At 46.2% G+C, this 12,062-nt stretch overlaps 1 protein-coding gene across 1 annotated transcript; it reads left to right on the top strand.

Moving 5' to 3' along the window:
- Positions 1-8,128: 8,128 nt before the first annotated feature.
- Positions 8,129-11,652, top strand: GP5 (glycoprotein V platelet). The gene is given in 3 exon segments (XM_027769455.1): positions 8,129-8,277; positions 9,884-11,268; positions 11,270-11,652. Coding segments are annotated over 2 exon segments (1,683 nt in total). The 5' UTR covers positions 8,129-8,277; positions 9,884-9,885; the 3' UTR covers positions 11,570-11,652.
- Positions 11,653-12,062: the final 410 nt, after the last annotated feature.

The following is a 12,062-nucleotide window of genomic DNA, read 5'->3' as shown; positions in this document are numbered from 1 at the left end:
TTTCCCCCCCCCCCCATGTTTTTCAATCACTTAAAGACATGGGATAATCAGTGAGTTTTGTTTTCTGGGCTAGGATTATTCCTTGTAAGATTTTTTTTTTTAAAGTTTAATGTACTTCTCTCCTATCATTAATGAGGCTTTAAAAAAATAATGAGTACCGGCTTTTATTAACTTTTTTCAAAGCAGTATGAGCTTGGTGGAAGTTCCTCTTATGCCATTAGGTGGCGCCAGAGGTTACAGAAAACCTATTTTTGATTCAGTAGTTACAAATGAGCATATTTGGTATGGAAATTTCTGGGAGGGAAAAAAAACGAGATAAAGGTAAAGGATACTCATTGAGCTGAAAGAAATGTGGAAAATATGTTTAACTTTCTGTTTTGCTTGATTAATGTTCAAATTCTAAACAAAATTAGAATAATGCCTCTTTAGGTAAGACCCAGCAGATTGGCAGTGCTCACAGTGACGTTGAACATACGCACCTGATGCTGCTGTAGCCTGGACACTGCGCTGGTAAAGCAGGGTGGCGGTGTCCGTGGTCTTCCTCAGCCAGTAGCATGCTGTGCTTTCTGCTTGGGGCTGGTCACTGCTTCCCTTCTATGTACTTACCAGCTCACCAGACGTTGCCCAGAACTGTAGCACCAAGTTCTCATCTTACTCTATGCTGCAAAGACCTGAATGATGTTTGGTAACTGTTGAAAAATGTACGTTATACTCAGGATCACTGTTATTGTTACTGCCACTGATGATTCTTATAAAAACATAATCCAAGTTTTCCATCAAAATGTACACTATGATATTAATACACAGTAGATGATAAGAACAATTGTTCCATGAATGATTCTATGAAGCTATGCATCTTAGACCTATTGAGCTGTGAATTAGCACTGTTTTCTACAGTTATTCTCTTGATCATTTTATAATTTCCATATTCATTTTAAATATGCTCAAGTGTTATTCTTTAGCGATATCCAGGATCGTAAATTTCATTCTTTGGTTTAAATATTGAAGCATATAATTAAAATAATTGCTAAGTAGCAGCTTTAAAATCTAATTATCTGATTGTATTTAACATCTTTAAGAGCATGATCACAAAGATCTATTTTTGACACCCCCCCTTTTTTAATATTTAGAGTTAATAAGGATTTTTTAAAATCTCACTTGTCTATATTGTTTTCAAGGAAATGAGTTTTTTTTTTGGTTAGAGGAAGTTAGATTGGAACGTAGACATGGTGGTTGTTATTCAAGTTGAGAATTATTTGGAGAATGTCTGTGAATCCAGGTGTGTGTCTTACTCAGTGCCATGGATAGACCGAGTCCTCTCTGTGTAGGTCATCATTACATAGTCATTTTGATTTTGACATTAAATTATTTGACTGTATACAGACCTAAATTTTAAAACCTGTACATATATTATTTTGATGTATTAAGATTAATAAATATTGCTGATTTAAATTTTATTTATGCACATACTGAAAGGACAGAAATGTCCGGGAAAGTAATTGTTAAATAATGATATGTAACTTTTTAACTTTTTAAATAAATAACAAGATTTTTAATGTGTGTCTCCCTCAGGGTTGTTTAAAGTTGAGTTTTTTTCTCCCTGAAATATAAATAGTGGTAACTCTATGTTTGTATCTTCTCACACCAACTGCTGTACAGCAATGCTGCAAATAACGCTTGAGTAACTATGGCTAAGCCAACACAGAAGTCCTTTTTATAGTAGTTTTGTAATCTCTACTCAAAAGCTTTCCAAATTGCACTTGCATTTAAACAAAAACTGTTGCAGTTTTTATTCTATTTATTTTTTGTTTCCCATGTTTATGAAAGTACTGCACAGTTTCAAAGGCATGGTAAATAATATATCATTGTCCATGTAGTCTCTTCCCAAAACAGGTATAGCTAACAATATCCAGTGAAGAGCGAAATTCAGGCTCTAGAAAACATTGATACTTCATGCATGCATTTTTGACATATCTGAAAATGAGTTTTTGTATATTTATGGTGGGAGGTGGTTGGGAACTTTTAACAGAATGAGGTGTTAATTTTTGTACAGTGGGCATTTACACATATTTTTAATGTATTAAAATTTGGTAATTATGTGCACATTAAATTAATAAAATAGTTACTTCCCGTTATGATTTGTGAATTCCTTAAGACCTTGGATTTTTTTTAAGTAACTTTATATCAGAAATGATACTGCATCTTTATATTTTTAAAATTATATTGCTGCTCAAGGATGGTACCCTATTGTCAAAAAGGCATACATTCATAATTGTACATTCAGCATTGTAAATAACCTTATGAAGTCTTTTTTGATTGAAGCTATTCAAAATAAAAGTTAAAAAAAAATGAAGTAACCTTTGCTTGCCTTTATACAGTTGTATTTTGGTTACACAAATAGTGCCCTCTTTTTGGTTCTACTTTCCTGCTTAATACTTTCCTGTTTCTCTTTTTTCTTTTTTAACTTTTTTGAAGGAGGTACGTGCAGCATTTCATGTACCACATTCTGTCTGTCCGAGAAACTCATCTTTCAGATACAGCGTAGAGACACATGTCAGGTGTCAGCAGCTCTGAGTGAAATGGTTGAGTAGGCCCTTACGATCTATTGGTAGTTGAGAAGATCAGACCAAAAGCTAATGCCATGTAAGATATGGTACGTTTAAATACAGTGTCATTCCTGGGTGTAAAACAACACTGCAAGAGAGAAACTGGAGCTCACTCATGTCAGTGAGGTCACAGGAAAGACAGGGTTTGGTCTCTAGGAGACACGCAGCCTCTGCCCTGGCATATGTGACTGGCTCTGCTGGGCAGTGGATTGGGTGAGTGAGACCTCTGTTGAGCCAAGTTCTTCCCAGTCACTGTGGTTTGTCAGTTTGTACCACATCCCACCATGTGATGGTGCGAACATAGATCTTCATGTCTCCTACACGCTGTCAGGTGCTTCATCTGAGCATTGCAGGGACGGCCAGAGGGAGTCCTAGGAGCTGAGAGTCCTTACTCAGAGTTTGGGGGGTGGGTGACTTGGTAAGTGCAGAGGTGTCTGCTTTTCCTTGACCTGAGTCTTCCCTCCCAACGAGGAAAAAATTCGTTCAGGCAGACACCTGCTATTGAGTGGACAAACCCCTTAGTCCAGGGCCTGTGACTTACATGACAGCTGCCGCACAGGACAGGAGGTTTCTGACTTTTTTGGAGAGGTTTTTTTTTTTTTTTTGCTATAGGGCGCGTGCGCTCGCCAGACAGAGACAGAGACAGAAAGTGGGAAATCACCCCCCAGGGGGGATGGCCACGCCACAATTGGATCTTGGGCACGCACTCACACGTGCCCAGCATGAGTTTTAAGCCACCGAGTCCAGGACGCGAACTGCAGTCGACTACATGGGAGTCCAGCGACATAGCCATTACGCTAACTGCTGGTCCCGGGTTTCTGAATTTTTTGTGGATCCCAAATCCAAGACTTGGAATACTGGAGTTGTGAGCTTCATTGTTCAGAATACTTCCCATTACCTCATCAACTTGCTCTGGATGAGCTGAGCACTTCCTGGATACCGTTAGGAGTGTCTTCCCAGGGAAATAGGCTAAAAGGCTCTGCTAGAATTAGGCCAGCCATGGTGGTGTAGCTGTAAGGCAGCTTCCCATGATGCTGAGGCCATGTGGGAGTGCCAGGTTCCCATCCCAGCATCCTGTACCCGCCAGTCACACATGCTTGTGGTCACCTGGCAGCTGAAGCCAGGGATGGATCGCAGTGTGGGGTTTCTCTCTTTGTGGCTTCTCTTTCTCTCCAAAGAAAGAAATGAAAAAAACCTCACTGGAATTTGACTCAGTCTTGCTGTTTCACTACCCAGCTTCCACTCTATCATGCTGGCTTCCTGCCATTTTCATGGGCAAGGGGCACTTTCCTGGATGTGCCTGTGCGTGGCTGACTCACTGGTCACCAGAGGAACTACTCTGGGTTCAGAGTTGCCTCCTACGATCAGAACTTGAAGACCCCCGTAATACCTGAACAGAGGCAGTGGCCCTTCCCCCAGCGTGGTAAGATGTGACTTAGAACAGCAGTTCAGCATTTCCTGGGCTCTGGCTGCATTTGGCTACATCAAAGGCTGATAGGATGCCAGTGCTTTTTCTTTTTTTTTTTTTTTTTTTTGAATAGATTTTTGCTATAGGGTGCATGCAGTCTCCAGACAGAGCGAGACAAACAGAAAGTGAGAAATCACCCCCCAGGGGGGATGGCCATGCCGTAATCCCTCCTCCATTCTCCTCTCAGGATCTTGGGGATGCATGCACACGCACCAGCGTGAGTTTGAGCCACCGGGTCCAGGACCGGTGCATGGAAGTCCAGCGACATGGTCATTATGTCAGCTACTCGTCCCGGGATTCCAGTGCTTTTTCTAGACCTGCAAATGCCATGGATTGGAGGTTGCTTTTTCCAATCTGAGTAAAATAATTCAGGAACATCTGTACCACTCCACTCTATAATTACAGGTGAGTGCTTACCTTTTGCAATTCAAGCATTAACCTTTATTTTATTTATTTATTTGGAGAGGTTTTTGCTCTAGGGTGCATGCACTCACCAGATAGACAAAAATAGAGTCAGAATGCGAGAAATCACCCCCCAGGGGGGATGGCCACGCCGCAATCCCCACTCCTCTATTTTTCTCTAGGGATCTTGGGCACATATGCACATGTGCCCGGCGTGAGTTTAAGTCACTTGGTCCAGGACTCGAACTGCGGTCAACTACATGGGAGTCCAGTGACAAAGCCATTATGCCAACTGCTGGTCCCAACCTTCACTTTATTGCTGTGCTAAAATTAAATTTTATTTTTAGAACATTTAACCTATCAGGAAAGTATATGAGGAAGTCTACCTGCTCCCTGGTTTCCCGTCCAGAAGGTGAATACTAAGGTGTCTTGGTTGTATCACTTTAGAAACAATGTGTAGGTAGCCTCATACAGGTTTATTTAAGTTCTACACAAGGAGGCTCCCCCTGGACATGCTACACTGCCCTTGTTTGTACTGAGTGTATATTAGATAGTAGGTCAACACTTGCACCTCAGATTCATTCTTTTTAAAGTCTTGAAAACACCCCACTTCGTGCATACTAGTTTCTTGGCTATGGCCATTTAGAATTTTTCTTCTATTACTAACAACCCTACAATAAATGTTTTGTGTGCATATCTTAAGTATTTTATAGCAATGGGACTGCTGGACAAAGTTCAGTGTACATTTGTGGGGTTTTGTTTGTTTTTGTTTTTTTTTGCTATGGGGCATGTGTACTGGTCAGAGAGAGAGACAAAGATACAGAAAGTGAGAAATCACCTTCCAGGGGGAATGGTCATGCTGCAATCCCTTCTCCATTCTCCTGTTAGGGTTTTGTGCATGCATGCACACGTGCCTGGCATGAGTTTTAAGTTAGGTCCGAACTCAAATCACGGTCTGCTATATGGCAGTACAGCGACATGACCATTACGCCATCTGCTGGTCCCCGTGTATCTTTTTTTAATACGAGAGGGTTTGCACATGCCAGAGAGAGAGCCCCTCTGATAGAGCTGGTAACGTGGCAATCCCCTTTCTGCCATTCCTCCTTCCCGTTAGGATTTTGGGCACATGCACACATGCCTATCATCTTTTTCGAGCTGCCGGGCCACGACTGAGACCATGGTAGGCCATGTGGGATCTGGTTCCCTCCACACAACCAGCCCTATGTGGGTATGAGGCCAGGCCTATCTGTGTGTTAAATTTGGCAGGCACTATGGAATTTTTCCCTAAAAAATTGCACTAATTTATATTCCTACCAATGGTAGTATGAGAATATCTGTTTCTTTCTTTAAAAAAGGAATCGTTCAGGGACCAGCAGATGGCATAATGGTTACGTCACTGGACTCCCACATAGTCGACAGTGGTTTGAGGCTCGGACTCAGCAGCTTAAAACAAGCCAGGCACAGGTGTGTGCGTGCCCGAAGTCCTGAGAGGAGAACGGAGAAGAAGGGGTTATGGCAGAGCCATCCGCCCGGGGGGAGGTGATTTCTTGCTTTCTGTCTGCCTCTATCTCCCCAGTGAGCATGTGTACCCTATACAAAAAAAAGTTTTTTTAATTAAAAAAACAATAAAAATCCTCTAAAACATTAATTTTATTTGTTATTTATGTTTTTATTTTGAACAGAGAGAGAGGGAAAGTGAGAAAGCCACCAGGTCTAGGACTTGAACTGCAGTCAGCCACGTGTAAGTCTAGTGCTAACCTGCCGGCCCCAGAGAACGTCTGTTTAACACTTCAGGAAGCACCAGACGTTTTTAGGCTTTAAACATTCAAGGTTATCTCAGGAAGCTGATGATGTAGGAATTAGCAGACCCACACATTCATACTGGCTTATGACAGTGTTACTGTTGTAGCACTGGGAGAAGGGATTTAGATAGGACAGCTGGCTATCCTAATTAATAAAAAAAATAAAAAATAAAAAAACCTAACATCATACATGGGAATCAATTCTAGGTGGACTAGAGACTTAAGTACTAAGGACATAACTATAAGTACAGGTAGTATTTTTCTGACTTGGGAGAAGAAAGTGTATTTTTTAAATTATTATTTTATCTTGACCAGAGACAGGGAAAGTGAGAAAGCAGGCCACCAGGTCTGCGACTTAAGCCATGGTCAGCCATGGTGGAGTCCAATTCCTTAACCACCATGCCACCTGCCAGCACCAAGGGAAATGTGTAATTTTTAAAAAAAGAATTATTCAACTTTTATTAATTATTGCAATTGTTAAAATTTGACCAGAGAAAGAGAGGGGGAAAGTGAGAAAGCAAGCCACAGGTCCAGGACTCGAACTGTGATTCGCCATATGGGACTCCAGCACCTTTAACCCCCACACCACTTGCCAGCCCCTAATTTATTTTTTTAGAGAGATTGTTCTGCTATAAGACATGTGTACTTCCAGAGAGACAGAGACAGAAAGACAAAAAGTGAGAAAATTGCCTCCTGGGGGATGGCCACGCTGCAATCCCTTCTCCATTCTCCTCTCAGGATCTTGGGCACGCATGTTCACACACCCAGCCCAGCGTGAGTTTAAAGCGGCTGTGGCCAGGACGTCAACCATGGTCAACTACATAGGAGTCCAGCAATGGAACCATTATGCCAGCTGCTGGTCCCAGAAAATGTATTCTAATAGACAAAAAAGCAGAAATCATGAATAGATCGAAAACGTTGCCTACATTAAAACTATCCATCCAAAGCTACCGTGAAAAAGATGAAAAGACCACAAACTAGTAGAATTTGTTGGGCTGCCCTATAGTTTAGTGGTTTAGGGAAACCAATCCCACATAGCTGCCCATGGTTTGAAATCCAGCCCCAGCACCTGGAAAACAGGCCGTGTGTATGTGTGTACACGCATGCCCCAAATCCCACCAGGTTGGAGAAATGAAGAGAAAGAGGGGGCCAGCCATGACTCCCACATGGCTAACCACAGTCTGAGTCCCAGACCTAGCAGCTTTCTCTTGCCCTCTCCAGTCAAGTTTAAATAAATAAATAAATAAAATATTTTTTAAAAAAAGAAGAAAGAAGGGATTACAGTATGATTGCACCCCATTGGAGGGTACTCTCTTCCTCCATCTCTGGCAAGTGCTTGCACCCTCTGTCAATTAAAAACCTGTATTTGTAATACCTACAACTGAGGATCCAGAATATATACAGGTGGCCTCCTAGTACAGCTTAGATAAAGATGTTTTGCATATAGAAAAACAGACGAAAGGAAACCCACATTTCTCAGGAAATGAAACACGTAGTCCTTAATTACATAAAAAGGTGCTCATTCCTCACTGAATAGAGAAATCAAAAAATCTGAGTACTGTTTATAAGAACGGCAAAAAGTAAATTAGTCTTGTTCCTAAAAGGAGAAAGAAAACAAAAAAAGAACTGGAGGGGAAAATGGGGGGTCTTGGGACGTGAAAAGGAAGACGCACAGGAAGTGTGGCCCAGGCAGGGGTGTGGCCACTGCAAGGATCCAGCTGTCACTAAACATTTGTGCCATTTATGGAGAACCTTCTCTCCCGCTGGCTCCTACAGTCAACCTCAACTAGGGCTCAGGTTATATATGGTCTTGCTTTGAGTTTGAAGATAGGTCATTAAACACAGGGTATGCCCTCTGAGATACGGTCCTTTCCTAGCTCCTATCCTGGGAAAGGCTTTATCCTCAGGATGCAAGGGCACCTCCTCCTTCCTCTGGAAAGTGCGTAACCATATCCAAAGCTCGAAGCCTTTCAGTTGCTCTGGGGTGCAGAACTATCAGGTAAGACCAAATATTTTTAAATATAGGAAATTAGCATTCTGTGTGTTCGTAAGAAATTTAATTTGGTACAAGAAGCAACTTGTGTAAAATTTCACTTTGGAAACATTGTTTTGGCAGATAATGAGTATTTCATAGTCACTTCAATACCATGAGTAGTTATTATTAAACATCTTCAACTGGGTAAGTCAGAAATACCCTCAAATTCTGATTTTTCTTAAGGCTAAGTACCTTAATTCGCGGATAATGGTAATAGTACCTACCTGTAACGTGTTGTCAAGGGTTAAATGAATGTTAGTGAAGTGCCGAGAGCGCAGTGCTTGAAATAAGATGAGAGCATTAGTGTCAGCTTTTCTCAGCTCTGCTGCTACCTGAGAGGTTCGCTGTCCAGAGTGTTCACTACTGTAGTTCAGTTCATTGGTGTGAAATGAGTATGACCGGGAGAGAACCAGGCTGTGACGCTGCAGACTTCGCTGTCCCCCACAGCCAGCTGGTTAAGTCACAATGTCAAGAGCAGAGCTGTTTTCCCCACGGACACTGCCATGCATGCGTGAAAATGTGAATGCTAGAACGATTATTTTCATTCTGTTTACATAAAGATTTTTAAGTACTTGCTGTTCCTTAGCTTGAAAACACTAATAATCGCTTTTAAAAAAAAGAAAACCCTTTAATTGCAACAATTTTTTTTTGAGAGGTTTTTTGCTATAGGGCGCATGCGCTCGCCAGACAGACAGAGAGAGACAGAGAGATAGAAAGCAGGAAATCACCCCCCAGGGGGGATGGCCACGCCGCAATCCCTTCTCCTCCATTCTCCTCTCAGGATCTTGGGCACGCACGCACACGCGCCCGGTGTGAGTTTAAGCCACCGGGTCCGGGATTCGAACCGCGGTTGACTACGTGGGAGTCCAGCAACATAGCCATTACGCTAACTGCTGGTCCCAACAATTTGAGCCTAAAATAGAAAAGGGGACCAGCAAATGGCACAATGGTTATGTTGCTAAAGGGACTGCAGCATGGCCATCTCCCCCAACTCCCGTGATTTCTCACTTCCTGTATCTGTCTCTCTGTCTCTGGCAAGCGCATGTGCCCTATAGCAAAAATCTCCCCCTTAAAAAACAAGCAATAAGGGACCAGCAGTTAGCGTAATGGCTATGTCGCTGGACTCCCATGTAGTCGACCGCGGCTCGAGTTGGGACCCGGTGGCTTAAACTCACACTGGGGGCGCATGTGTGTGCGTGCCCAAGGTCCCGAGGAGAGAAGAAGGGAGAGGAAGGGGTTGCGGTTTGGCCCTCCCCTGGGGGGGTGGTGATTTCTCACTTTCTGTCTCTTGTCTCTCTGTCTTTCCTGTGGGTGCATGCACCCTATAGCAAAAACCTCTCAAAAAACAACAACAACAACAACAACAAAAAACCAGGCCTGTAGTGTAGAATGAATGCCTTTTTACCAGTGAGAAACTATATCTAAAAAGGGAGGGGGGACTTAGTTGTAGCTGGACAACGTTCAAAATCAGAATTCTGGCGAGAGGGTGTGCCCTTGCCAAAGTGTAGGTTACCAGACCCAACATGAGCGTAAAGCACTTGGGCACTGACCACAGACGGTTGCCTTTCAGACATGCTGAAGAGGACCCTGCTGTGCGCGCTGTTGGGGCTGCTGCGGGCCCAGTCCCTCCCCTGCCCACGAGCCTGCAAGTGCGTCTACCGCGACTCCGTGCAGTGCTCAGGGGTTAGCGTGGCAGGCATCGCTGAGCTGGGCCTGCCCACCAACCTCACGCACATCCTGCTCTCCCGAATGGGCCGCGGAGCCTTGCAGAGTCACAGCTTCCGCGGCATGACCGTCCTGCAGCGCCTGATGATCACAGACAGCCACATCTCTGCCATTGCCCCCGGCGCTTTCAATGACCTGATCAAACTAAAAACCCTCAGGCTGTCGCACAACAAAATCACTCACCTCCCTGGGGCCCTCCTGGATAAGATGCTGCTTCTGGAACAGCTGTTTCTGGACCGCAACGCACTAGGGAGCCTCGACCAAAGCATGTTCCAGAAGCTGGTTAACCTGCAGGAGCTCTTTCTGAACCAGAATCAACTCACTTTCCTTCCTGCTCGTCTCTTCACAAACCTGGGGAACCTGAAATTGCTGGATGTATCGGGGAACAACTTGACCCACCTCCCCAAGGGACTGCTTGGAGCTCAGGCTAAGCTCAAGAAACTTCTGCTCCAGTCGAACCAGCTGGTCTCCCTGGACGCAGAGCTGTTGAGCAGCCTGGGCGCCCTGAGCGAGCTGCGGCTCGACGGAAACCGCCTCCGTTCCATCGCCCCCGGCGCCTTCGACCGCCTTCAAAACCTGGGCTCGTTGACTCTTTCCAGAAACCAGCTGGAGTTCCTGCCCGCTGGCCTCTTCCTTCACTCGCGCAATCTGACCCTCTTGACCCTGTTCGAGAACCCGCTGGCAGAGCTCCCGGAGGTGCTTTTCGGGGAGCTGGCGGGCCTGCAGGAGCTGTGGCTCAACTGCACGCAGCTGCGCGCCCTGCCGGCCGCCGTCTTCCGCAACCTGAGTCGCCTCCGGGCCTTGGGGGTGACTCAGAGCCCGCGGCTGAGCGCGCTCCCGCAGGGGGCCTTCCGGGGCCTGGGCGAGCTCCAGCAGCTGGCCCTGCACGCCAACGGCCTGGACGCCCTCCCCGACGGCCTGCTCCGCGGCCTCGCCAGGCTGCGCCACGTGTCGCTGCGCCACAACAGGCTGCGGACCCTGCCCCGCGCGCTCTTTCACAACCTCAGCAGCCTGGAGACGGTCCAGCTCGACCACAACCAGCTGGAGACCCTGCCTGGAGACCTGTTTGGGGCTCTGCCCCGGCTTACGGAGGTCCTGCTGGGGCACAATCCCTGGCTCTGTGACTGTGACCTGCGGCCCTTCGTGGGCTGGCTGCAGCAGCACCCAGATCTCCAGAGCCAAGCTGAGCCCCCGCGGTGCCGCGTCCCCGGACCTCACGCTGGCGGGGCGGCTCGGGGATCTGGGGGAGCGTGACCTGGAGTGTCTGGCCCCCCAGCGCCCGCCTCCCCACACTCCCGCCAGCAGCTCCTCGAAAGCTGGGGTCCACTCGGGGGAACTGCCCACCAGCTCAGAGCCCTGGGAGTGGGCCCAGCAGGTGGCGGCGGGCGAGCGTCAGGGCCACCGCCGGTTCTTGGGTCTGTATTTTCTGCTCTTAGGCATTCAGGCGCTAGTAACCGGGATCATCGTGTATGCTATGATTAAAATCGGCAGGCTCTTTCGAAAATTAATCAGAGAGAAAGCTCTTCCTTGAGTGGCTGGAAAAACCTTGTAATTCATGAAAACGTGACCAGCGTCTTGTGAGATGTGCTCTGGGGGACTAGGACAACTGCTGCCTTCCTCCCTTCTTGTGAGTTGGTCTGTGGGGGCCTGGGACAACTGCTGCCTTCCTCCCTTCCTCTTCCTTTTGTCTTCTCTTCCAACGGCCACATTTCCGGCCTTGGGGGGGGAGCGGGGGGAGGGTCTCCTCTCTCTCCCCTTCTCCCTCCTTCATTTCCCACCACTCCCCCTCAATTCCTCCTCCCTGCCTCCCTTCTCCCTCTCCGTCCTCAGAACTAACTTGTATTCATCAATTGCTATTGCCAGGTACCCCTGCCTCCTCCTCCACTGTACACTCCAGCGACCCAGGCACCTCCTCCTCCTCTGTACACTCCCGCGGCCCAGGCACCTCCTCCTCCTCCACTGTACACTCCCGCGGCCCAGGCACCTCCTCCTCCTCCACTGTACACCACCGCCGCCCCGGCCCC

This window comes from Tupaia chinensis, unplaced genomic scaffold (genome assembly GCF_000334495.1).
Source record: "Tupaia chinensis unplaced genomic scaffold, TupChi_1.0 Scaffold149658_1, whole genome shotgun sequence".
In the NCBI taxonomy this organism is placed as follows: domain Eukaryota; kingdom Metazoa; phylum Chordata; class Mammalia; order Scandentia; family Tupaiidae; genus Tupaia; species Tupaia belangeri.
The sequence above is the reverse complement of the archived record's forward strand: the minus strand, read 5'-3'. Positions and strand labels throughout refer to the sequence as shown.